At 44.6% G+C, this 27,234-nt stretch overlaps 3 protein-coding genes across 5 annotated transcripts in view; all 3 read left to right on the top strand.

Annotated features, from left to right (window-relative positions):
• The first annotated feature begins 382 nt into the window (after positions 1–382).
• LOC121645022 lies at positions 383–2,467 on the top strand. Its single transcript, XM_041993294.1, has 4 exons — positions 383–1,372; positions 1,498–2,079; positions 2,276–2,419; positions 2,462–2,467. Exons 1-4 carry the CDS (start codon positions 671–673, stop codon positions 2,465–2,467), a joined length of 1,434 nt encoding a protein of 477 aa, XP_041849228.1. The 5' UTR covers positions 383–670.
• Positions 2,468–2,663: 196 nt separating this feature from the next.
• Positions 2,664–4,182, top strand: LOC121644136. Its single transcript, XM_041991872.1, has 2 exons — positions 2,664–2,878; positions 3,163–4,182. The coding sequence occupies exons 1-2, from the start codon at positions 2,677–2,679 to the stop codon at positions 3,828–3,830; spliced, it is 870 nt and encodes a 289-aa protein (XP_041847806.1). The 5' UTR covers positions 2,664–2,676; the 3' UTR covers positions 3,831–4,182.
• Positions 4,183–6,105: 1,923 nt separating this feature from the next.
• The window catches only part of slc4a2a (solute carrier family 4 member 2a), a 29,939-nt gene continuing 8,810 nt past the window's right edge, over positions 6,106–27,234 (top strand). The window contains exons 1-14 of one of the 3 annotated variants that reach the window (XM_041991856.1): positions 6,106–6,155; positions 6,255–6,313; positions 13,123–13,267; positions 13,392–13,569; positions 13,745–13,824; positions 18,671–18,810; positions 21,409–21,580; positions 22,371–22,506; positions 22,877–23,000; positions 23,110–23,191; positions 23,532–23,716; positions 23,797–24,013; positions 26,516–26,719; positions 26,803–26,951. In XM_041991856.1, the coding sequence (XP_041847790.1) occupies positions 6,260–6,313; positions 13,123–13,267; positions 13,392–13,569; positions 13,745–13,824; positions 18,671–18,810; positions 21,409–21,580; positions 22,371–22,506; positions 22,877–23,000; positions 23,110–23,191; positions 23,532–23,716; positions 23,797–24,013; positions 26,516–26,719; positions 26,803–26,951 (1,866 nt within the window). In that variant the 5' untranslated portion in view covers positions 6,106–6,155; positions 6,255–6,259. Of the gene's footprint in view, positions 6,156–6,254; positions 6,314–13,122; positions 13,268–13,391; positions 13,570–13,744; positions 13,825–18,670; positions 18,811–19,855; positions 19,911–21,408; positions 21,581–22,370; positions 22,507–22,876; positions 23,028–23,109; positions 23,192–23,531; positions 23,717–23,796; positions 24,014–26,515; positions 26,720–26,802; positions 26,952–27,234 lie in introns of those variants that run through there. The other 2 variants (XM_041991855.1, XM_041991858.1) reach the window with 2 other exon arrangements.

Genomic DNA, 27,234 nt, shown 5'->3' with positions numbered 1-27,234 from the left:
TGGTTTCTAGTTTATACTGGTTTCTAGTTCATACTGGTTTCTATTTTACAGTGGTTTCTAGTTTATACTAGTTTCCAGTCAGTGACAGAATAGATTTAAACCCTTTTGATGGTTTTCAGAATGGTTTAGGACCAGAATTCATCTGTTCTATGTTCAGAGAATATAAACCTAGCAGAGCTCTGAGATCCAAAGACTCTGGTCCACTAGTGCAGACCAGAGTCCAGACCAGGGTCCAGGTTAGAGTCCAGGTAAGAGTCTAGACCAGAGTCCAGTGGAGATCAAACGTAGACACTTTAAATGCAGGTGAAACGTTTCTGTTCTCATCGTCTCTGCAGGAAATCTGCTGCTCACTTGGAGTCATTTGGAATCATTTTAACAGGGTTCCCGCGGGTCCTTAAAAAGTATTAAAAAGCCTTAAATTTAAATCTGGAAAATCAAGGTCTTAAAATGTCTTAAATTTGCATAAATTTTGTTGTAGGTATTAAATTATAAGCTGGTGCGCTTAAGACTGACGGCAAATCAAAGTGCCACACCATGAAACATTATTTAGTGTTGTGTCAATGAGATTTCATGATATAAATACGGCTTTACGGTACGTCGGCTACACACTGATGTCACGCGGGGATGCGTATAAAAGAATGTCGGCGCGACACGTACGGTACGTTCAAAGATGGGGAAGTGCAAGTTTAACGTGAAGTGGATGGACGAGGAGGCCTTTCGAAGGTGGTTGATACCGACCGAAAACGACCATGAAGCAAAGTGCAAATTTTGCAGAAAGACTTTTTCGTTGGGGAACATGGGGCTCAAAGCTGTTGAGTCGCACATGAAAGGAGGGAAACACCAGCGGTACGAAGCAGCAGCTAGTCATAGCGGGAACAGGCTAATCCCCGCATTGCTGGCAGCACCATCTAAAGACTCTCCAATTTCAGACGGCACCTCTCAGTCGGATATGGTAAAATTCATGTCACCGCCAGACACACAAAAGGCAGAGGTACTGTGGGTTCTCCACACTGTGACGAGGCACAATTCATTTAAATCCAATGAGGACATACGTGACGTCTTTGCTGCTATGTTCCCTGATTCCCAGCTTGCAAAATCATTCACGTGTGGTGAAAATAAAACGGCATATGTCGCCAAATATGGCATCGCTTCATTCATCAAGAAGGAGCTATCACGTAGCGTTTCTGAGAAGCCATATGTTGTCATGTTTGACGAAAGCATGAATAAAACGACGAAGAGCAAACAAATGGACCTTCATTTACGGTTCTGGACTACTGATGATGAGACTGGCACACACCATGTCATCTCCCGCTTCTATGGGTCGGAGTTCATGGGTCACTCCAGGGCCGAGGACATCATGGCTCATTTCAAGGTAAGTTATATATGTTTAATATATAAATAAAATCACACAAATGGAACAACCCAACTTAAACTTAGGTGGTCTTGGCATATTGAATAAATAACTTTTTTAATTTATTTGTATTTACAAATGTCCAGGAAGGTACAAAGGAGTTGGATCTGAACAACATGGTCTCACTGTCAATGGATGGGCCTTCTGTTAATTGGAAATTTGTTGAACTCTTACAAGAGGAACACCGAGAGCAGTGTGGTGGAGCCCAGCTACAAATGACTGGGAGTTGTGGCCTTCATACTATGCACAACTCGTTCAAGAATGGCTTTGCGGTGTGGCAAGTTGAGAAAGTCTTAAAAGCCCTGCACTACCTGTTTCATTGTGCACCTGCAAGGAGAGAAGACTTTGTATTAGTCACCAAGTGCAATACATTTCCTCTGCCATTTTGTGGACATCGATGGCTGGAAAACCTGCCGGCAGTGGAGAGAGCCATTGAAATTTGGCAATATATCATCACCTATGTGGATCAGGTCAAAGCCAAGAAACTCCCCAATCCAAGGTCATCGTCATATGACACTATCGCAGAAGCCCGGATGGATCCCTTGATCCTAGCAAAGTTGCACTTCTTCATGAGTGTCTCAAGAAGTTTTCAGCCATTTCTCACCAATTACCAGACAGATGCCCCAATGATTCCATTTGTTGGCAGAGATTTGGAGGATCTAATCAGGGTAGGTTTAATGACTACTAAAAGTATATTAATAGTTCAATTATTAAAGCACGGTCATTTTAAGAGGAGTAAAAAGCAAAAGTAACATAAGTTGTTGGCATAATTACGTTTGTATGAAATACTGTGAACTGAATACTGTAATAAGTTCTCCAGTTTTAGTTACAATCATAATTATTGTGCTTGTGTTCAATTTTCAGAGCCTTCTCAGACGTTTCATAAAGCGAGATGTCCATGTTGATCTTTCTCCAGTAAAACTGGTCAAGCTTGATGTGACAGACCAAAAACTTTGGGTCAGTCCAAAGCAACTGGACATTGGCTTGGGAGCCACAGCTGCCCTTAAGGTAATGCTTATCTTAGATTACTTTTCACAATGTGCTTGTCAGCTTTAAATCACTTGAATCTTGAATTATTTATGGTGGAAAAGTTAAGAGTTCAGATTAATTGATTAGACATCAAGCAGCTGACATTAAATGGATATGTCAAGTGTCGTGTAGAGTAAGTCATAGGGAGTTTATTTGATATTTCAAGTGTGTTCAACTTTTGTCAGGGAATATCAGGCAGTCAGAGTGGTGGAAGTGAGCGAGATGTTCTACTGTTCATGCGAGACAGCCAGACTGCTCTGTCCAAACTTTGTCAGAACCTTCTACTGAAGTGCCCTCTGAAGTACCCCACTGTCCGAAATATGATTTGCCTGGACCCCCAGAAAATGTACACTGAACCAGACATGTGCCTGCAAAAAATGAAGGCCCTTATCATCAAGTTCGTGCAGGATAAGAAGTTGTCTGGAGGAGTGACAGCGGGTAACATCTGCAGACATATCAGAAATTATACCAATTAGCCTACTGTTTATCAAAAGGAGTCTATTTTAGATTTCAAGTCATACTAGCCTTTTTGCAGTAAATCTTTTTAGTTGTATTGTTAGAAATGTAGCCTAGTAAAGGTTATGTCTGTTGGCCTAATATATGTTCTCACTAAATAGTTAGAAATATGTCATGATTTTCCAGTGTAGGAAAAATAAATCTCTTCTGATTTTCATAAAGTGTTATTTTAACCAGGAAATATACTTGTCTTTATCTAAATTCAGGTGATAAGATTGCCGAACAATTTCAGAAGTTTCTCCTCAGTGAGGCCAGAGGAGAGGAGTTCATGGCTTTCAGTGCATTGGATGGAAAATCCCGAGTTGACAGCTTCCTGCATAAGGCCATGAACGGATATGCAGAACTTTGGAGCTTTGTGGAAAAGCTGCTGCTCTTGTCCCATGGGCAAGCTACTGTGGAGCGTGGGTTCTCCATAAACAAGCAGGTGGAGATGTACAATATGAATGAAGACACTGTAGTCTCACAGAGACTTATCTGCGACTATGTGAGAACGTGTGGTGGAGTGGTCAAAGTGCCGTTAACTAAAGAACTGTTGAATGAGTGTTCATCCGCCCGCAACCGATACAGGATGTTCTTGGATGATGAGAGGAAGAAAAGGGAAAAGACAAAACAGACCAACAAGAGAAAAGAGATTGAAGGTGAGCTTGAAGAGCTACGCAAGAAAAGAAGAACAATCTCAACCGTGTGTGAAACTCTACACAACGATGCAGATAGCTTTGCAGAGAAGGCTGAGAATGCAGCAGGAACCAAGATGGCGGAACTTATAACTAAATCCAATACCATGAGAAGAAGATGCAAGGAAAAGAGAGGGGAGTTAGTGGAGCTAGACTGTGAAATTGAGAAGAGAGTGGCAGAGCTACGCCACATGTCTTGAGGAGAAGGATGTCACAAATCAATGGACCTCTATTCACAGGTTCCTTAAGTCATGTGATGTTGTTTAAGACGTTTTGCAAATGTACCTACTGAGCCATAATGCAGTCCGCTTCATTTTTGCTTAATCTAATCCAATTTATGTTTTGTTTCAGCTTTCCTGCATCACAAAGGAAAATAAATGAAAATGACAACTGTGAGCTTTGTGTTTTAAATCTACATGGACCAAACCATGTTGAAAGGGTTGGCTATCAAACTGTCAATTTCTTTTTACAAAAAAGCCTCTCGTGAATAGCCCTTTGGGATAGTTTTGCGTATGGCACAGAATTGATAATAAACGGGAAATTTAGTGTCTTTATTTCCGTTGTAGGAGCCAATAAATTGAATATTCCGGATAAGTCGTTATAAAATTTTGAGGGATAAAATTTTATTTGGTGAGGTATTAAAAACCCTTAAATTTTATTTTCAAAATGGTGCAAGAACCCTGTTTAAAGTCATTCGTGGTTTTATTGTGATTCTTGCTGTTTGTTGGTTTCTCCATTTATCTCGTATTCTATTGGCTGGAGGAGGTTTTACAGACAGCTCTTTCAGCAACCCAAGAGAGAGGAAAACTATCCAAGAGCAGAAGTTTTGAGAGCAGAGACCGAGTCTGAATAGAGTTTTGAAAGGAAGAAGAATATATTTGAAAACAAGAGGGACTTTCTGAGTGTGAGAAGATGATATTTGAGTGTCAAAACCAGAAATCTTGCTGTCAAAGCAAACAATTACATTCTTGATTAAAGACCCAGACCATGGCCACATCTCTACCAGGGCCGAACAGGAAACAGATCCTTTCAGCCTCAGAGTACTGGAGCTAGAGCTAGGCCAGCCCCCCCTCACCTGCACCTTGACCAGCAGGTGAATTTACCTGTCAGTGCAGTATGAGGAAAGGATGGCTACAGGGTAAAATTATCTTAATACATCTGTGGTTATAATAAGTTCAGAGTGACGACACTAGCTGAAGTTCAGGATAAAAAGTATAGAGGCAAGAATCATAAATGTCCTGGAGCTGTCCTCAAAATAAAAACCAGGACCTTATGACGTCACACCGTGATAGTTTGTGGTGAAAGGTGGACTATAAACCATATGGGTCGTTGTATCAGGAAGCTGTGCAGCTGTGACCAGAAACATCTAATCACCAAATGGGATAAAGTTGTCCTTCACTGGAGAAGCTTGTTCATGGAGCTTTACCATTTTATTTTTATTTTCAGAGGACAGCCATTGGCATGAACACTAGTCCATGTGATTAATTAAAAGCAGCGCATGCAGCACAGGTGTTGCTGGCACCTGTCCCACGTTCCCGTGTACAAAAAGAACTGAATTGTTTCTGCTTGACGAGAATATTTCCCATCACATGTATTTGGCTCCAGTACAGGTCGCACCTGCTTTTGTTCATGTTCTTATCACCAAAAAAACGTTTCACATTTCACATTTTTCCAATAAAACCATCACATTATCACGCGGTAATTTGGTGACAGCTCCACGCTTCCGTACACATGTAATTACAATAAAGAACACCTAATTTTGTCGTTATTTCATTCTTTTTATTACTTTAAAATGAAGTTATATCCTAGATCTGTCTCAGTCCAGAACCGAAGGGCCAGAACAGCCACGTCTGGTTTTCCAGGACTCTTCAGGGAGACCGGAAGTCCGGGCAACAGGCCAGTTAAACTGCTCTAAAACACTGAAACACAACATATTGAAGTTTGAAATGTTTTTTCTCTGAAACATTTGTGTTTCTCAAATTTGAGGTAAATGTGTTTAATGACATGTTTTTAATGAAAAAGGGTGACGGGGCAGCAGGGCTGGACTGATTTACCGCAAGGAGCCCCATCTGGCCACCCCATGAACATTTTCTGGTGGCACGGCTTCAGCCAGAGGCTTCTTCAGGTGGTTCCTGAAGGGTTGGAGACATCGGCCTCTGCAACCAGAACTTCATTATGAATGAAATTTTATTTGTATCCTTAAACCCGGCTCCAAACATTCCCTTTGGGATAATAAAGTACTTGTAATTCCATTCAGGACCAGGAGCATCTTTTTCTGCAGGTTTTCTTGTGATGAGAACCAGGTTTGTTTACATGAACACAGTTTAATAATAATAATAAACAGTAAAGCTTCCAGTAAATGATGTAAACACAGCTTTTATTTTCCATCGTGGGAATGTGGATAATGGCTGTTTACTGATGGGTTCAGTAAACACACACAGGTGTGGGACAGGTGGGCTATAAAAGCAGGTACAGACGTGGATTTCTGCTCCTGCTGGACCACTTCCACTCAACACACCAACCAGGTAACAACACACACGTAGAGGACAGCTGGTGATCAGCTGGTGATCAGCTGGAGATGGATGACAAACATTTCTTTGTATCTCTGATCTCCTACCCTGCAGGAGACATGGACCTCCACCAGGACTCAGATGGTCCAGGTGATGTCTTCAACCTCACATCAGTAAGTATGATATCAGAAATGTTCGGACTTCCTGCTGCTGACTTTGCTGATAATCATTAAGTTCATAAACTGGTTCCAGAGTTTAACTTATCAACCTCAAAGTTGTCTGTATTTGGATGTAGTGGTGGAGACAGGGCCAGAATTCACCAGGAGGTCCAGAATTTATCAGGGGGTCCAGACTTCATCAGGAGGTCCAGAATTTATCAGGGGGTCCAGACTTCATCAGGAGGTCCAGAATTTATCAGGGGGTCCAGACTTCATCAGGAGGTCCAGAATTTATCAGGGGGTCCATACTTCATCAGGAGGTCCAGAATTTATCAGGGGGTCCAGACTTCATCAGGAGGTCCAGAATTTATCAGGGGCTCCAGACTTCAGCAGGAGGTCCAGAATTTATCAGGGGGTCCAGACTTCACCGGGAGGTCCAGAATTTATCAGGGGGTCCAGACTTCAGCAGGAGGTCCAGAATTTATCAGGGGGTCCAGACTTCAGCAGGAGGTCCAGAATTTATCAGGGGGTCCAGACTTCACCGGGAGGTCCAGAATTTATCACGGGGTCCAGACTTCATCGGGAGGTCTAGAATTTATCAGGGGGTCCAGACTTCATCAGGAGGTCCAGAATTTATCAGGGGGTCCAGACTTCATCGGGAGGTCTAGAATTTATCAGGGGGTCCAGACTTCATCAGGAGGTCCAGAATTTATCAGGGGGTCCAGACTTCATCGGGAGGTCCAGAATTTATCAGGGGGTCCAGACTTCACCAGGAGGTCCAGAATTTATCACGGGGTCCAGACTTCATCAGGAGGTCCAGAATTTATCAGGGGGTCCAGACTTCACCGGGAGGTCCAGAATTTATCACAGGGTCCAGACTTCATCGGGAGGTCCAGAATTTATCAAGGGGTCCAGACTTCATCAGGAGGTCCAGAATTTTATCAGGGAAACAATCAGCTGTTATCACAACACACTAGATCTTAACACACATGAAGGACCCCCTTTAAAATGGATCAACAGAAACTCAGTAGCCACATGTTTGCTGCTGGAGACTCGCTGTCATGTCGGGTTATCACATCTATTGCAGCCACACCACCTGTTTTCAGTTTGTGTTGCAGTGCCGTCTGGTGATTAGTGCCACCCACTTAGAGCTTCACCAGCCTGAACCCAGGGTGTCTCCCAGGCCTGGGCTGGGAGACACCCTGGCTTCTGTGCAGGTGGCATAGTCTCTTTTTATTCTCTTGGTTTGGTGTTGGTTCTCACAAACATTTCCCTACATCCATGCACCACTTAGACTACTGATATAGACCTTTTACGTATTTTACAGGTTTTCTTTAATAAATTTATATTTTTGTAAAGTGCTCTCTTCTTTTTGTGTTACAGCCATTGAGCCAGGCTGCAACGTAATTCACTTTGTCTCAAAGACAGCATCAGACAGCATGTGTGAAGACAGCATCCATCAACAGATGTTTATAGAAGAACTTCTATTTTTACAGATACACAACAAATCCTTTTCTACGCATTCACAGACTGGGATCTTCCAGCAGACCAGTTTCTAGTGGTGACAAACTTAATGGACAAATATATACCAGAAAATCTTCATGACTGAACTGAACCCATAAAGGTCCTGTCTTAGTCCTCCAGTAGTCCTGGAGTCTGGTGTGACGTTGGGGGGTGCTGACTTTTCAGATTGAGTCCAACTGTAACCCAAAGATGAATGATTTCATGATGTCCCCACCAAGAGTTTTACAAATCTAATGTGGATTTCAAAGTTTTCTTTTCAAAAACCCGATTGGACCCTGGTTACAACACATTTAGAACCTGGTTGGAACCTGGATGGAGTCTGGCTAGAACCTGGTTGGACCCTCATTCAAACCTGTTTGGACCTTGGTTTGAACCTGGTTGGAACCTAGTTTAGAACCTGGTTAGAAACTAGTTGGACCCCGTTTGGAAATTGGGTACAACCTCGTTGGACCCTGGTTAGAGCCTAGTTTGACCCTGGTTGGAACCTAGTTAGAACCTGGTTAGAAACTAGTTAGACCCTGGCTGGAACCTGGTTACAACCTGGTTGGAACCTGGTTGGACCCTGGTTTGAACCTGGTTAGAACCTGGTTGGAACCTGGTTGGAACCTAGTTAGCACCTGGTTAGAAACTAGTTAGACCCTGGCTGGAACCTGGTTACAACCTGGTTGGAACCTGGTTGGACCCTGGTTTGAACCTGGTTAGAACCTGGTTTGACCCTGGTTGGAACCTAGTTAGCACCTGGTTAGAAACTAGTTGGACCGTGGTTGGAACCTGGTTACAACCTGGTTGGAACCTGGTTGGAACCTAGTTAGAACCTGGTTAGAAACTAGTTAGACCCTGGCTGGAACCTGGTTACAACCTGGTTGGAACCTGGTTGGAACCTGGTTGGAACCTGGCTGGACCCTGGTTTGAACCTGGTTAGAACCTGGTTTGACCCTGGATGTAACCTAGTTAGCACCTGGTTAGAAACTAGTTGGGCCCTGGCTGGAACCTGGTTACAACCTGGTTGGAACCTGGTTGGCCCCTGGTTTGAACCTGGTTAGAACCTGGTTTGACCCTGGTTGGAACCTAGTTAGCACCTAGTTAGAAACTAGTTGGGCCCTGGCTGGAATCTGGTTACAACCTGGTTGGACCCTTGTTCAAACCTCGTTGGACACTGGTTTGAACCTGGTTGGAACCTAGTTAGAACCCCTTTAGAAATTAGTTGGACCCTGGCTGGAACCTGGTTACAACCTGGTTAGAAACTAGTTGGACCGTGGCTGGAACCTGGTTACAAACTGGTTGGAACCTGGTTGGAACCTAGTTAGAACCTGGTTAGAAACTAGTTAGACCCTGGCTGGAACCTGATTACAACCTGGTTGGAACCTGGTTGGAACCTGGTTGGACCCTGGTTTGAACCTGGTTTGACCCTGGTTGGAACCTAGTTAGCACCTGGTTAGAAACTAGTTGGGCTCTGGCTGGAGCCTGGTTACAACCTGGTTGGAACCTGGTTGGACCCTGGTTGGAACCTGGTTAGAACCTGGTTTGACCCTGGTTGGAACCTAGTTAGCACCTGGTTAGAAACTAGTTGGACCGTGGTTGGAACCTGGTTACAACCTGGTTGGAACCTGTTTGGAACCTAGTTAGAACCTGGTTAGAAACTAGTTAGACCCTGGCTGGAACCTGGTTGGAACCTCGTTGGAACCTGGTTGGAACCTGGTTAGAACCTGGTTTGAACCTGGTTAGAACCTGGTTTGACCCTGGTTGGAACCTAGTTAGCACCTGGTTAGAAACTAGTTGGGCTCTGGCTGGAGCCTGGTTACAACCTGGTTGGACCCTTGTTCGAACCTCATTGGACACTGGTTTGAACCTGGTTGGAACCTAGTTGGAACCCCTTTAGAAACTAGTTGCACCCTGGCTGGAACCTGGTTACAACCTGGTTAGAAACTAGTTGGACCCTGGCTGGAACCTGGTTGGAACCTGGTTGGAACCTGGTTGGACCCTGGTTTGAACCTGCTTAGAAACTCGTTGGGCCCTGGTTGGAACCTGGTTGGAAGCTAGTTAGAACCTGGTTAGAAACTAGTTGAACCCTGGTTGGAACCTGGTTACAACCTGGTTGGACCCTGGCTCGACTCTGGTTAGAACCTGGTTGGACCTTGCTTTGAACCTTGGTTTAAACCTGGTTGGAACCTTGTTCAAAACTAGTTGGACCCTGGTTGGAACCTGGTTACAACCTGGTTGGAACCTGGTTGGAACCTGGTTGGAACCTAGTTAGAACCTGGTTAGAAACTAGTTAGACCGGGGCTGGAATCTGGATACAACCTGGTTAGACCCTGGTTTGAACCTGGTTAGAAACTAGTTGGACCCTGGTTGGAACCTGGTTACAACCTGGTTGGAACCTGGTTGGACCCTGGTTTGAACCTGGTTAGAAACTATTTGGACCCTGGCTGGAACCTGGTTACAACCTGGTTAGAACCTGGTTTGACCCTGGTTGGAACCGGGTTACAACCTGGTTGGAACCTAGTTAGAACCTTGTTAGAAACTAGTTGAACCATGGTTGGAACCTGGTTACAACCTGGTTGGGCCCTGGCTGGAACCTGGTTACAACCTGGTTGGACCCTTGTTGGATCTTGGCTGGAACCTGGTTAGAACTGGTTGGAACCTGGTTTGAACCTGGTTGGAACCTCGTTAGAACCCCTTTAGAAACTAGTTGGACCCTGGCTGGAACCTGGTTACAACCTGGTTGGACCCTGGTTTGAGTCTGGTTAGAACCTGGTTGGACCTTGGTTTGAACCTGGTTGGAACCTAGTTAGAACCTGGTTAGAAACTAGTTGAACCCTGGTTGGAACCTAGTTAGAACCTGGTTAGAAACTAGTTGAACCCTGGTTGGAACCTGGTTACAACCTGGTTGGACCCTGGTTCGACTCTGGTTAGAACCTGGTTGGACCTTGCATTGAACCTTGGTTTAAACCTGGTTGGAACCTTGTTCGAAACTAGTTGGACCCTGGTTGGAACCTGGTTACAACCTGGTTGGAACCTGGTTGGAACCTAGTTAGAACCTGGTTGGAACCTGGTTGGACCCTGGTTTGAACCTGCTTAGAAACTCGTTGGGCCCTGGTTGGAACCTGGTTGGAACCTAGTTAGAACCTGGTTAGAAACTAGTTGAACCCTGGTTGGAACCTGGTTACAACCTGGTTGGACCCTGGCTCGACTCTGGTTAGAACCTGGTTGGACCTTGCTTTGAACCTTAGTTTAAACCTGGTTGGAACCTTGTTCAAAACTAGTTGGACCCTAGTTGGAACCTGGTTACAACCTGGTTGGAACCTGGTTGGAACCTGGTTGGAACCTAGTTAGAACCTGGTTAGAAACTAGTTAGACCGGGGCTGGAATCTGGATACAACCTGGTTAGACCCTGGTTTGAACCTGGTTAGAAACTATTTGGACCCTGGCTGGAACCTGGTTACAACCTGGTTACAACCTGGTTTGACCCTGGTTGGAACCTAGTTAGAACCTGGTTAGAAACTAGTTGGGCCCTGGCTGGAACCGGGTTACAACCTGGTTGGAACCTAGTTAGAACCTTGTTAGAAACTAGTTGAACCCTGGTTGGAACCTAGTTAGAATCTGGTTAGAAACTAGTTGGACCCTGGCTGGAACCTGGTTACAACCTGGTTGGAACCTGGTCGGACCCTGGTTTGAACCTCGTTAGAAACTATTTGGACCCTGGCTGGAACCTGGTTACAACCTGGTTAGAACCTGGTTTGACCCTGGTTGGAACCTAGTTAGAACCTGGTTAGAAACTAGTTGGGCCCTGGCTGGAACCGGGTTACAACCTGGTTGGAACCTAGTTAGAACCTTGTTAGAAACTAGTTGAACCCTGGTTGGAACCTAGTTAGAATCTGGTTAGAAACTAGTTGAACTATGGTTGGAACCTGGTTACAACCTGGTTGGGCCCTGGCTGGAACCTGGTTACAACCTGGTTGGACCCTTGTTGGATCTTGGCTGGAACCTGGTTAGAACTGGTTGGAACCTGGTTTGAACCTGGTTGGAACCTCGTTAGAACCCCTTTAGAAACTAGTTGGACCCTGGCTGGAACCTGGTTACAACCTGGTTGGACCCTGGTTGGAGTCTGGTTAGAACTTGGTTGGACCTTGGTTTGAACCTTGGTTTGACCCTGGTTGGAACCTAGTTAGAACCTGGTTAGAAACTAGTTGAACCCTAGTTGGAACCTAGTTAGAACCTGGTTAGAAACTAGTTGAACCCTGGTTGGAACCTGGTTACAACCTGGTTGGACCCTGGTTCGACTCTGGTTAGAACCTGGTTGGACCTTGCTTTGAACCTTGGTTTAAACCTGGTTGGAACCTTGTTCGAAACTAGTTGGACCCTGGTTGGAACCTGGTTACAACCTGGTTGGAACCTAGTTAGAACCTGGTTGGAACCTGGTTGGAACCTAGTCAGAACCTTGTTAGAACCTAGTTAGACCCTGGCTGGAACCTGGTTACAACCTGGTTGGAACCTGGTTGGAACCTGGTTTGAACCGGGTTAGAAACTATTTGGACCCTGGCTGGAACCTGGTTACAACCTGGTTAGAACCTGGTTAGAACCTGGTTTGACCCTGGTTGGAACCTAGTTAGAACCTGGTTAGAAACTAGTTGGGCCCTGGCTGGAACCGGGTTACAACCTGGTTGGACCCTGGTTGGAGTCTGGTTGGACCCTGGTTTGAACCTGGTTAGAAACTAGTTGGACCCTGGCTGGAACCTGGTTGGAACCTAGTTAGAATCTGGTTAGAAACTAGTTGGGCCCTGGCTGGAACCAGGTTACAACCTGGTTGGACCCCGGTTGGAGTCTGGTTGGACCCTGGTTTGAACCTGGTTAGAAACTAGTTGGACCCTGGCTGGAACCTGGTTGGAACCTAGTTAGAATCTGGTTAGAAACTAGTTGAACCCTGGTTGGAACCTGGTTACAACCTGGTTGGGCCCTGGCTGGAACCTGGTTACAACCTGGTTGGACCCTTGTTGGACCTTGGCTGGAACCTGGTTAGAACTGGTTGGAACCTGGTTAGAACCTGGTTGGACCTTAGTTAGAACCTGGGTGGATCCAATGTAGGACCCTTTTGGAACCTTGTTGAAACCTGTTTGGAACCCTGTTGGATCCTGGTTAAAAAATTGGTAAAGAGAACAAAAACATGGAAGTTAGTAAAGTCATGAGATACCGATAGAAGCTGTAGCTTGAATGAAACGCTGCTGAGCGTCTGAACTCCTTTTTCAGCTGATTCTGCTGGTTCTGCAGCCTCTTCTCTTTCATCACCTCTCACTTGTCTGCAGGGTCCTCCCCCCCACTGCTACGATGGTGCAGAAAAGGAGGACTTCAGCAGGACAACTTATGTTCAGGGTTTCCAGCAGATCCTTCGTCCAGATTCCCAGCATGCTCCTGGGACACATCGAGTCTATGATGAGCAGGACATCCAAGGTAAGACACCAAACCAGGTTCTAGAAGATCCTTGGGAGACTCCACAGAGGATGTTGGGCGTCAGAGCCTTCTGAGGGCGGCGACTTGGTGTTGGTGATGCTGGTCTCTGATTGGGTTTATTCAGATCACCGTCACTCTTCCATCCACGTCCACCATCCTCTGTACAAACCATCCGGGGACAGCTGGAAAAATAGGACCAATGAGGGACAGAAGGACAACAGGCAGGGCTCCGCCCCCAGCACCACATCAACAATAAAAGAAGATCAGGTGAAGGAGGAAGGCCACATAGCCACACCTACCAGGTGAGTAACCTTTACCTCTCACTGACCCGTTGACCCTTTGGTCCCGTAACTCCTCCCCCTCAGTGAGCCGTTGACCACCTGATCTTGTAACTCCTCCCCCTCAGTGACCCGTTGACCCTCTGGTACCGTAACTCCTCCCCCTCAGTGACCCATCCACCATCTTATCCAATCACAGGTGCCTCTCAGCTGGTCAGACCAGGACAGGTGTTCCTGTTGACGAGACACCAACGTTGATCCACCTGAACTCCAAAAACGGTCAGATTGCCCTTTACTGTGCTTTACTTTTCACAGTACCACACTATACTTTACTATACTTCACTGTACTTACCTGTACTTCACTGTACTTTTAACAGTACTTACACTGTATTTATTCTAATCTGGTGTACACTTTAATGTACTTTGCTGTATTTTTTAGTGACTGGATGGAGATAATATTTGCAGCTAAAACAAAACTATAAAAATCTGCGGATCAGTATTGATTTAATTTTTGCGAAGGAACACAGAAACAGAAGAGTTCATGAGTAAAATATACAGCATGAGCTTGTACCCTACAATCACCCCCCCCCCCCCCGGATAACATGTCAACACTTTGACAATATATGTTCCAATGACATTGTCAACAAGACAACTACACTTTTAACAAGTGATATCGGTGAGCATTTACCAGCGTTCACAGGGTTTAATAATCATGATAAAACAATTAAAAACAGAAGACTGAGAACAACTGAAGCACCAGAGGCTTTGAAAAGTGACCTAACTGCACACAACTGGGATAACGTACTTAATAAAAACAACGTAAATGAAGCATGTGAAGAATGTATGAGAACATATGATAAAAACTGTCCCTTAAAGAAAGTGAATAAAAAACTAATAGATGTGAATCTTCCTTGGATAACAAAGAGACTGCTTGTAGGAAAAAGAATTTACTCTGCAAAGAAGTTATAAAACAAAGAACTAAAGAGGCTGAAAGTAAATATAAGAACAAATTATTAAATATCCTAATAACAGCAAAGAAAGAATACTATAAAAATCTATTAGATAATAACAAGAACAATGTTAGAGAAACATGGAAAATCCTGAACACAGTGATAAAAAATCTTCTAGTCAGATAAGCTACATTTACCATTTACATGTTTTATTGTAAATGGTAAATGGTCTGTATGTATATGGGCCAGAACTGGCAGAAAGCATCCCTGACGTAGGACAGGTAAGACAGGTAGGACAGGTAAGACAGGTAAGACAGGCATGACGGGTAGGACAGGTAAGACAGGCATGACGGGTAGGACAGGTAAGACAGGCATGACGGGTAGGACAGGTAAGGCAGGTAGGACAGGTAAGACAGGTAAGACGGGTAGGACAGGTAAGACAGGTAGGACAGGCAAGGCAGGTAGGACAGGTAAGAAAGGTAGGACAGGTAGGACAGGTAACCCCTGTCTGCTGGATAGAAACATAAGTTCTAACTGAAGCGGCTCTAAACTGTAAAAATAAAGCTTCTGTAGACTGATGGGGTTGATATGAAAGCTATCAATGAAATCTCAAACCACTCACACATATCTGTAATTTATCTTTCCAGTCTGGAACATTTCCTAATAAAATTAAAAAAACAAACAAAGTAATCCCACCGATTTACAAACAAAAGATCCGCTTCACTACTTTCTCAATTCTCCAAAATTCTAGAAAAACTTTTTACAATTTGACTGGATAAATTAATAGAAAAAAAAAACTACTTGATGAAAACCAGTATGGATTCAGGTCAAATAGAGCATCAAAGGCAATGATAGGTTTTATAGAAGATTTAACTAATTCACGAGATAAAAAATGCACACAAGTGGATTATTTTTTTATTTGAAGAAAGCATTTTGTAGTATAAATTAGAGAGGTATGGGATTAGAGGTAAGGTACGTGACTGGATAAGAGTTTTCTGAATGAAAGGAAACCGCTTGTCAAGCTCGGGACGTCTGCTCTACACATTTCCTGTGGTGTCCCACAGGGGGCAGTCTTGGGCCCCAAACGGTTCATTGTTTATTTAAATGGTGTGTGTAAGGTAACTAATGTGTTAAAGCTGCTCTTATTTGCAGATGATACCAGTACTTTTTTTGATCTCTAGTTGTTAATAAAGGAGATTAACTTAGAATAAAAAAAAGAAATTATGATTAGATGGAAATAAATTATCATTTAATTTGATGAAAACCAAAATAATGGTGTTTGGAAATAATGGAAAATAATTGCAGAATGAAATTATGTTGGATGGGGTAGAGACTGAAAGAGTGAATAAAATTAATTTTTAGGGTTGATAATAGATGAACAAATTAGGTGGAAACAACACGTTAGACATTTCCACAGTAAAGCTTCAAGACGTTTAGCAGGATAAAATAAAACAGAATCTAGATCATAAATCACTACATACTCTTTATGGCTCGTTAGGTCTTCCATATTTTAATTACTGAGCAGAAGTTCGGGGTAATAATTACAAAACAATAAAACATCCACTATTTGTTCTTCAAAAGAAGGAAGATTACAGGAACCAGTTCATTGTTTCTGCAGTCAAAATGATTAAAACTGAAAGACATTATTAATCTACACACCATACAAATTTTATTTAAGGCTAAACACAAACTGCTACCTGCAAACATTCAAGGACTGTTTACAGAGAAGGAAGGTTTTTATCTTTGAGAGGAAATTTAATTATAAGCTCATAAGGGTGAAAAGAAGGTTTCTGTGTTTCTGTTTGTGGAGCAAAATTGTGGAATAATTTGAATGTGGGTCCAAATTTAAAACAGTGAAAAAATGTTTAAAGTTATTACTTTCACACAATATATGAATGAAGAAGCTTCTTTTAAAAATATGTTTGGGTTGGTTTAAAATGAAATATCTGAATGAATGATTGCAGTGGTTGAACAGTATGAAGTATTTTAAATGTGTACTACGACGTCGGACTGTAAAGTTCAAATAAAAAACAGGAAGCCAAAATATTATGTTAACTTTGGAGAAGGGGTTTAATAAGTTTTAATTCTTCTCGCTCCTTTTCGAGCATGAACTTTGTTTAATTTCTGTCTTTGTTCTGTCTTTACTATGTTGTTCTTTACTGTACTTCTAACTGCACTTTATTGTGCTTTACATTGTACTTTTTGTATTTTACTGTACTTTTCATTTAACTTTGCTGTACCTTCTCTCGCTCTACTTTAGTGTACTTTACTGTATTTTACTGTTTTTTTTCTGTCGTACTTTATTCTGTTTGGTGAGCTTTACTGAACTTCTGAAGGAAGGTACTTTGCGGTGAGGAAGTACCAGGCTATCGAAACTTTATTAACAGACGTGGTAGAAACATTTAGCTGCTTTACTTCCTGTTCTGTAGTGACATCATCAGGTTGCCATGCTAACCTGGTGATGTCATCACCAGTGTTTCCCAGCATGCTCTGCGGCCTCTCTGAAGGTTTGTTTGCTGACATGAAAAGCGTTTGTGTCCACGCGGATCATGTGACGGGCAGCTGCTGCAGCCCACGGCCTCTGTCTATTGTTGCTGTCTCTGGTTCTGGTTCTGGTTCTGGTCAGCATGAAGTCCGGCTCTGCTCTGGTTGAACTTCCCAACAGCTGCTTGTTGGACAGAGTGACAGCCAATCTCAGTGAGTACCCTGCTCAGTCTGCTTTTCACCTACAGCAGATAAACACCTGGAGATACCTGGAAACACCTGGAAACATTTGTTAACACCTGGAGACACCTGGAAACACCTGGAAACATTTGTTAACACCTGGAGATACCTGGAAACACCTGGAAACATTTGTTAACACCTGGAGATACCTGGAAACACCTGGAAACATTTGTTAACACCTGGAGATACCTGGAAACACCTGGAAACATTTGGTAACACATGGAGATACCTGGAAACACCTGGAAACATTTGTTAACACCTGGAGACACCTGGAAACATTTGTTAACACCTGGAGATACCTGGAAACACCTGGAAACATTTGTAAACACCTGAAGACACCTGGAAACACCTGGAAACATTTATAAACACCTCTGAGACACCTGGAAACACCTGGAAACATTTGTAAACACCTGGATATACCTGGAAACACCTGGAGACACATGGAAACATTTGTAAACACCTGGAGATACCTGGAAACACCTGGAAACATTTGTAAACACCTGGAGATACCTGACAACACCTGGAAACATTTGTTAACACCTGGAGATACCTGGAAACATCTGGAAACATTTGTTAACACCTGGAGACACCTGGAAACACCTGGAAACATTTGTAAACACCTGGAGACACCTGTGTTTATGTCCACCTCCACATGACCTGGAAGCAGTACCGGGTCCAGAGCCAACCTTCCAGGTAACCAGCTACTCGTTATTCAGAGAATAACCTGAACCTTCGATCTTCCACCTGACTGAAGGAATTCTCCCTCAGTTCTGTCTTGAAGGCGCCAACCTGCAGACCAACCCAGAGCCAAATCAACAGAAACTAGAAGCTGTGAACTCATTGTAATCACAGACGTGAAGACGAGTCAAATTTTATAAAAAGAATCACAAAACCTGACAAACACCTGTGGCCACAGGTAGGGGGCGTCAGACAGTCGTTGGGATCTGATTGGCTGAAGTTTTAACAGGAACAAGAGAAGATGTGAAAATCTTCACAGAAAATCCTTTTCCTACAGAAACCTGACACTGCTCACCTGCTGATGGCTGCACACCTGTGTGTGTGTGTGTGTGTGTGTGTGTGTGTGTGTGTGTGTGTGTGTGTGTGTGTGTGTGTGTGTGTGTGTGTGTGTCATTGTTGAAACTGATTGGCTGGCATATTGAGACCTGTCTCTTAATGATGTTCAGTGGGGCCTGAGATCCAGTTAGGCTGCAGAAAGTTCCCATGAGACCTGGACACTGTGGGACCAGGACTTCCACACCGTGTGGACGGGAAGTCCAGCGGGGTCATGAGGGGGTCATGAGTGTGACCTCATACTAATGTTTCATCCTGAAAACTAGAAGCAGACAACACAGAAGAATCTCTGTTTACTGTGTTTCACTTTCATCTGCTGGTTTTGGTTCAAAGTAAACAAACAAACCAAAATCTTCTCTGCTGTGACTCCACCCCTTCAGGTTGCCAATTGGACGACTTTCCGCCCGATCGACATCACCTGGTGAGACGAAACTCCAGAGGCCCGATCATCCATGTCACCAACAATCAGATCTATGGTCAAGGGAAGAAACACCATGGAGAGGACCTCACACCACATGAGGTCAGGGGGTGGAGCTTGTTTTACAGACTGATCAGCTGATGTCACTAATTCTTTTATTTTATTTTGTACAAAAGACATTATAAAAAAAACAATAGCAAAAGAATAAAAACTTATATTTTATCTAAAGTGTCTGAAGTAGGGCAAGAAGAAGAAGTCCTTCCTTTTTATTGCTCTCATTAATCAATACCTTGAACTGGCCTTTTACCCAGTAGTTCCTCATCAGAAGGAACCAGATCCCAGACAGATAAGCAGAAAGAATACAACCAACCCACTAACCAGCACGTTGTTAGTGTCATTAATTATATCATCACCAGCATGATAATCAGTATCATGCTTGGTATCATTATCATCATCAGTAACAGCATGACTGTCATTATTATCATCATTAACGTCCTCATTCGCACCGTTATCAGTTTCATCATTATTAGTATCATGATCAATATGACTATCATTCTATTAATCTGCAAATACCAGCAAAAAGATTAGATTAGAAATGTGAGTGAACAGTTTGGGGCTTCACACTGACTCCTGGAGATACTCCACGGGTAATGTTTGACCTGAAGTCATTCATCTGCACTAACTGTTTTCACACTGATCAGCTGATTTCTCTGTACGTCATGACAAAGAAATTCACTGATGGTGACAGAACTTCAGGAGGTTCTGGCTGAGACATCTGTACCTGGTCTGCGGGTCTCTGCCTCCACCTTAGTGAAAGTGAACTTGAGGAGAACTGGAGGGTTCCTCAAAAGATGGATAATTTGTTGGGTTTACATAAAGGTTACTAGCGTTCCGGTGGTCTGGTGGGAACAGCATCACGAAGGCCGGTGGGAACAGCATCACGAAGGCCGGTGGGAACAGCATCACGAAGGCCGGTGGGAACAGGATCAGGAGGTCTGTTAATGATATTATTGTAAACAAATGGAGGGAAGAAAGACGAGCCGAGGGTCTCGCCAGGTTAATCCAGGTGTTGTTGTGGACAGATGACGCTGTGGTGTCAGTCAGGTGAAGCAGGTAAAATCTGGACTCCAACTCCTCACAGCTCAGTCTCTGTTCTGGTCTTCAGGATGGTCAGTTTGGACCGGAGGAGTCAACAGAACAAGGTACAGCTGCTGGTTCACCTGTTCCGGTCTGCTTGTTGTGATTGGTCTTGAATGATGACATCATTTAGCCTGCAGGATTCCGATTGGTTAACGTGTGGATTCTGTATAAGTCTGGTTAATGAGCTGTTTAAACTGATCAGATCTGATGGTACCATCTCTGGCTGGACCAGGTTTTTCCTGTTTAACCTGATAATCTTCATCAGGATTCTGGTATCTTGGTCAGGAGTTCGGGTGGTCTTCATCGAGGTTCTGAAGGTATTCATCAGGTTTCTGTTGATCTTCATCAGGGTTCTGATGGTCTTCATCAGGGTTCTGATTGTCTCTCTCAGAGTGCTGGTGGTCTTTGTCAGGGTTCTGGTGTCTTAGTCAGGGTTCTGGGGATCCTCATCAGGGTTCTGGTGTGTTAGTCAGGGTTCTATTGTCTTAGTCAAGGTTCTGGGGATCTTCATCAGAGTTCTGGTGGTCTTTGTCAGGGTTCTGGTGTGTTAGTCAGGGCTCTGGGGATCTTCATCAGAGTTCTGGTGTGTTAGTCAGGGTTCTAGTGTCTTAGTCAAGGTTCTGGGGATCTTCATCAGAGTTCTGGTGGTCTTTTTAAGGGTTTTGGTGTCTTAGTCAGGGCTCTGGGGATCTTCATCAGGGTTCTGGTGGTCTTTGTCAGGGTTCTGCTGTCTTAGTCAAGGTTCTGGGGATCCTCATAGGGTTCTGGTGGTCTTTATCAAGGTTCTGCTGGTCTTCATCAGGGTTCTGATGGTTTTAGTCAGGAGTACTGTTGGTCTTGATCAGGGTTCTGGTGGTCTTTGTCAGAGTTCTGGTTTCTTGGTCAGGATTCTGGTCTTCATCAGTATTCTGATGGTCTTAGTCAGGGCTCTTCCAGTCTTCATCAGGGTTCTGATGTGTTAGTCAGGGTTCTAGTGTCTTAGTCAAGGTTCTGGGGATCTTCATCAGGTTCTGGTGGTCTTGGTCAGGGTTCTGGTGTCTTAGTCAAGGTTCTGGGGATCCTCATCAGGGTTCTGGTGTCTTTATCGGGGTTCTGGTGTGTTAGTCAGGGTTCTAGTGTCCTAGTCAAGGTTCTGGGGATCCTCATCAGGGTTCTGGTGTCTTAATCAAGGTTCTGGGGATCTTCATCAGGGTTCTGGTGTGTTAGCCAGGACTCTGGGGATCTTCATCAGGGTTCTGGTGTCTTCATCAGGGTTATGATTGTCTCTCTCAGGGTTCTGGTGTCTTGGTCAGGGTTCTGGGGATCTTCATCAGGGTTCTAGTGGTCATTGATAGAGTTTCTGTGGTCTTAATCAGGATTTTGATGGTCTTCATCAGGGTTCTGGTGGTCTTTGTCAGGGTTCTGGTGTCTTAGTCAAGGTTCTGGCGATCTTCATCAGGGTTCTGGTCGTCTTTGTCAGGGTTCTGTATCTTAGTCAGGGCTCTGGGGATCTTTATCAGGGTTGTGGTGGTCTTCATCGGTCGGTAGATTCTGACCTCAGAGTTTCATGTCTCTTGTCAGGTGTTCGTGGAGGTGCATGAGCTGGTGATCGACCAGAACCTGGAGCTTCGGTGGAGGGAGACCGGTCGGTGGATCAGGTTCGAAGAAGAGGAGGAGGAGCGCTGGACGAGGCCTCTCATCACCTCCCTATCCTTCCAATCCCTGCTTGAGCTCCGGAAAACCATTTCCCATAGTGAGGAGTAGGCTCTGATCCAGATCTGATTCAGATCTGATCCAAACTCTTCAAGAGGCCTGTACCAGGAAGCGTGATTAACATACCTGTATATCTCTGTGTTACCTGGGTTACCCAGACATTCAGATCCTGATCAGCGGTACTAATCTGGTTATCAACTCGGTAACTCAATGCAGGGTTTTTCATCTAGATCAGAGCGTGCTCACATAAAAAGGGCGGAGTCTGCAGTGTCTGACCAATCACAGACATAGAGCAACCCTGCAGAGCAGCTGCTTCACCCTAGAGGAGCAGACCATTATTCACCACAAATCTGAAGATTTAAACATCATCCAGGCCAGACGCAACACAGTTGCCATAGCAACAGCCAGGAAGGAACTCTGGCTCTGTTAAAGTTTAAATTGGTGATACTGTAGGATATAAACTGATGAGACGATATAACAGACATGACTGATTATTACAGCCCAGACGTTTAGGGCGGAGCTTCCTCAGTGCCTTCCTTTCCTTCATAGTTTCCATCCAGGTCTTTAGAGGCTCCGCCCCCGTGTCAGGAGGTGGAGCTTTTATACTTGCTGAACTCTGATCCAGAACAGAACCTGCTCCAGAGTAGGTTCAGCGTAGGTTACCATGGTGATTTACCTGGTAAAAAGTGAACCAGCTTCATAGGACAGAAAACCCAGAAGTTACCTGGATAAGAGAAATCCAGCTTCCTGGTACAGGCCTCTGTTCCAGAATGATGCAGTCTAATCCATATCTAATCCAGAATGATGTCATCATGTTGCTATGGTTACAGGTGCTGTCCTCCTGGACCTTAAGCAGAAGACTCTTCCAGGTATCGTTCAGCAGGTGGTGGAGCAGATGGTGATCTCAGACCAGATCAGGACTGAAGACCGAGCCAACGTCCTAAGAGCTCTTCTCCTGAGACACAGGTCCATCCATCCACCCATCCATCCATCCATCCATCCATCCATCCATCCATCCATCCATCCATCCTTCCATCCATCATCCATCCATCCATCCATCCATCCATCTATCTTCCATCCATCCATCCATCCATCCTTCCATCCATCATCCATCCATCCATCCATCCATCCATCTATCTTCCATCCATCCATCCATCCATCCTTCCATCCATCATCCATCCATCATCCATCCATCCATCCATCCATCCCTCCATCCCTCCATCCATCCATCCATCCATCCATCCATCCATCCCTCCATCCATCCATCCAGCCATCCATCCATCCATCCATCCCTCCATTCATCCATCCATCCACCAGTTCTTCTTCTCTCCTTCAGCCATCCCAGTGATGACAAAGATCTCAGGTTCATCAGCAGGAACATCACAGCAACTTCTATAATGGACAACCCCAGCAGCCAATCAGAGCTTTGCATCAACATGAGCAATCACAGAGAGACTAATGTGAGTAAGAGATGCATGTCAGGCCAGGTGAGTAGTGATGGCTTCTCTTCAGGGTTCTGTTGGACCAGACCATCTGGGTTCTACTGAACAGTCTGTGTTGCTTTTCTAGATGGACATCCCACCAGTCCTGCAGTCCAGGTCCATGATGGAGGAGATCCCTGAGAGAGCCGAGGCCACCATCGTTCTTGTCGGTACAGTATCAGAACGCCATAAAGAAGGGAGTTTCACAGACGTGGATCAGAACTCAACTTTTCAGCCCAGTTCTGATCCAACATAATTCTGATCCAGTCTGGTCCTGACCCAGCCTTGTTCTGACCATCCACCCATCCATCCATCCATCAAGAAGGCCGGTTCTGACCCATCCTTGTTCTGATTCACATTGTTTCTGATCCACTCTGTTTCTGATCCACTCTGGTTCTGATCCAGCCTGGTTTTGACCAAGCCTGGTTGTTACACAGTCTGGTTCTGATCCCTGTAATATTAATATACAAGGTTCTGTGGGTTCAGTGCTTCCCTCCACTGTGTCTACAGGCAGCATGGGCTTCCTTGACCAGTCCTGCATGGCGTTCGTACGACTGCAGGAGGCGGTCCAGTTGGAGTCTGTGCTGGAACTTCCTGTCCCTGTCAGGTTCCTTGTCCTTCTGCTGGGTCCACCATCAGCCAACATGGACCACCACCAGATGGGACGCTTCATCTCTACACTCATGTCCGACAAGGTGAGCCCCTGAGACTGACACCACCGCCGTCCTCCTGGCATGACCACCATGTCATGACCTCATGGTTCTGGGTTCTTCAGCATTTCCACGAGGCGGCATTCCAGGCAGATGACCGCCAGGACCTCTTGACCGCCATTACCCACTTCCTGGACTACAGCATCACCCCCCACCCCTCTGATGCAGGAGACAAGATGCTCCACTCAGTCACTCGCTTCCAAAGAGAAATTCCCCAGATGAGGGATGAGGAGGAGCAGAGCAGCAAGCTGCAGGAGGAAACAGGAGGTCATCAGGGTGAAGGTGAGCTTGCTTCTGAATCTCATGTAAAAAGCCAGAATAATAAAAATAAAGCAGGTTATTTATGAAGATTACACAGGTAGGGCTGAGTTTCGTCGGCATAGCAACAAAGAGGGTTCCATGTGTAAACAATGAAGGACCCCACAGGTAACATAGTGGAGCCTAGATTTAGCCCAGGCTCACATACCCGTCAGGCCTGAGGACAGATCCACAGAGTCCAGTCTGGAGTCGGTAGAGAAGGATGTTCTGGTCCTGGTCTGGAACAGAGCTGAGAGATCCAGAAGTAGGAGCAGTGAAGGTCTGGTCCTGGTCTGGCGTGTAGCTGAGAGATCCAGAAGTAGGAGCAGTGAGGGTCTGGTCCTGGTCTGGAGTGTAGCTGAGAGGTCCAGAAGTAGAAGCAGTGAAGGTCTGGTCCTGGTCTGGAACGTAGCTGAGAGATCCAGAAGTAGGAGCAGTGAAGGTCTGTTCCTGGTCTGGCATGTAGCTGAGAGATCCAGAAGTAGAAGCAGTGAAGGTCTGGTCCTGGTCTGGGCTGTGACCGGAGGTGTTTGAGACGGGACCATATTTGGAAAGAATTTCAGGATTTCATGAATGTTTATTCCGTGTGCTTCCTGATGCTGACAGCTGTGGACCGGAAGGCCTGAAGCCAGAAACGCTCCAGATATGAATGAGACAGACCTTGTAGTCTTTCAGATTCCCAAGATGCTTTTGCTGTTTTGGCTTGAAGTATAATCCTTGCAGTGCCACTTCCAATGGGAGCCAGCATGGATGTTGACATCTCAACATTCGTTATGGGTCTACATGACAAGCTGGTGCAGGTCTGTGATGAAGACCGGGTTGGGTTTAGGTTGAGTTTGGCAGAGGGACAGTGGAGCTCAAGCCTGGTGTGGTAAATGACTGCTAGGCCCCCCCACCACCTGAACTACAAGCCTGTGCTGGGTACATGTCCCCTGATGGACAGGCCTCGTCAGGTTCCTGTCATGTCTTCACCTTCATGCTCTCTAAGATCGGCTGATCAGCTGCTCTTGACGGAGATCCGACCTTGCTGGTCCCACATTGTGGAACGACCTGCCTCTGCAGACCTCCTCTGTCTGATTTTAAGTCTCTTCTTAAAACTCACATATTTGGCTTGCTTTTGGACATCTTCAGATTTTGACATTTTGCTTCTGCTTTTATATTTTAACTTAATTTGATTTTCTTGTTTTGTTTGATTTTATTCTTGTGCTCTTTGGTCCTCAGTGGTTGTTTTTGAAGTGCTTTATGAATAAAGTTGGATTGGATATCTCTGTAAGACACATGGGCTGTTTCCGAATGTCCACCCTAAGGTACCTGTCTTTAGATGTTTTTATCTTGAAGGTGTGTTGTGTGGACTTCCTGTCTTTAGATGTATTTATGTTGAAGGTGTGATGTGTGGACTTCGTGTCTTTAGATGTTTTTATCTTGAAGGTGTGATGTGTGGACTTCCTGTTTTTAGATGGTTTTATCTTGAAGGTGTGATGTGTGCACTTCCTGTCTTTAGATGGTTTTATCTTGAAGGTGTGATGTGTGGACTTCCTGTCTTTAGATGTTTTTATCTTGAAGGTGTGATGTGTGGACAACCTGTTTTTAGATGGTTTTATCTTGAAGGTGTGATGTGTGGACTTCCTGTTTTTAGATGGTTTTATCTTGAAGGTGTGATGTGTGCACTTCCTGTTTTTAGATGGTTTTATCTTGAAGGTGTGATGTGTGGACTTCCTGTTTTTAGATGGTTTTATCTTGAAGGTGTGATGTGTGGACTTCCTGTCTTTAGATGTTTTTATCTTGAAGGTGTGATGTGTGGACTTCCTGTCTTTAGATGTTTTTATCTTGAAGGTGTGATGTGTGGACTTCCTGTTTTTAGATGTTTTTATCTTGAAGGTGTGATGTGTGCACTTCCTGTTTTTAGATGGTTTTATCTTGAAGGTGTGATGTGTGCACTTCCTGTTTTTAGATGGTTTTATCTTGAAGGTGTGATGTGTGCACTTCCTGTTCTTAGATGTTTTTATCTTGAAGGTGTGATGTGTGCACTTCCTGTTTTTAGATATTTTTATCTTGAAGGTGTGATGTGTGGACTTCCTGTTTTCAGATGTTTTTATCTTAAAGGTGTGATGTGTGGACTTCCTGTTTTTAGATGTTTTTATCTTGAAGGTGTGATGTGTGGACTTCCTGTTTTCAGATGTTTTTATCTTAAAGGTGTGATGTGTGGACTTCCTGTTTTTAGATGTTTTTATCTTGAAGGTGTGATGTGTGGACTTCCTGTTTTCAGATGTTTTTATCTTAAAGGTGTGATGTGTGGACTTCCTGTTTTTAGATGTTTTTATCTTGAAGGTGTGATGTGTGGACTTCCTGTTTTTAGATGTTTTTTATCTTGAAGGTGTGATGTGTGGACTTCCTGTTTTTAGATGTTTTTTATCTTGACGGTGTGATGTGTGGACTTCCTGTCTTTTGGTGATCTTGAAGGTGTAATGGTTGGCTCTTCTCTTACAGATTCTCTGGTTCCATCTAAATCCAGCGACGACCTTCTGAGGCGTTCAGGTTGTGTGTTTGGTGGTCTGATCAAAGACGTGAAGCATCGTTACCCTCAGTACCTCAGCGACATCCGGGATGCTCTGAACCCTCAGTGTATGGCAGCCATTATCTTCATCTACTTTGCAGCTCTGTCTCCTGCCATCACCTTCGGTGGACTTCTTGGTGAGTCAGAACTTCAGGATGCGGTGGGTTGAAGAGGAAGCCTGATCCAGATCCTGATCTGCTGCCTTGGTCCTGTGATGCAGGTGAGAAGACTGAGGGCCTGATCGGTGTGTCCGAGCTGATTGTTGCTACGGCGATGCAGGGCATTGTGTTCAGTGTACTGGGGGCTCAGCCTCTCCTGGTGATCGGCTTTTCTGGACCACTGCTGGTGTTTGAGGAGGCCTTCTACACTGTGAGCTCACCTGACAGGAAGTGTGCACACCTTGCACTTCCTGTCAGTCATATACAGAAAAAAGCAGAGGTAGATTTGTTGTTGTTGTGCCTTTATTCTTCCACAAAATGTCCTGAAGATAACTGATCCTCAGCTCGAATGGTCATGGTGTTCCAGTTGGTTGTGTACTGGGCCTTCTTTTACTGAACCTCACGGTGGGATTTGTCTGCTTTAGTTCTGACTCTACAAACTGGAATTTAACCTTCCACACTTACATATGCCCTCAGTTTGACCATTAAGTGTT

The sequence above is a fragment of the Melanotaenia boesemani genome, chromosome 8, assembly GCF_017639745.1.
Source record: "Melanotaenia boesemani isolate fMelBoe1 chromosome 8, fMelBoe1.pri, whole genome shotgun sequence".
Lineage (NCBI taxonomy): Eukaryota > Metazoa > Chordata > Actinopteri > Atheriniformes > Melanotaeniidae > Melanotaenia > Melanotaenia boesemani.
Note: the sequence above shows the minus strand (reverse complement) of the source record. Positions and strands in the feature narration are given on the sequence as shown.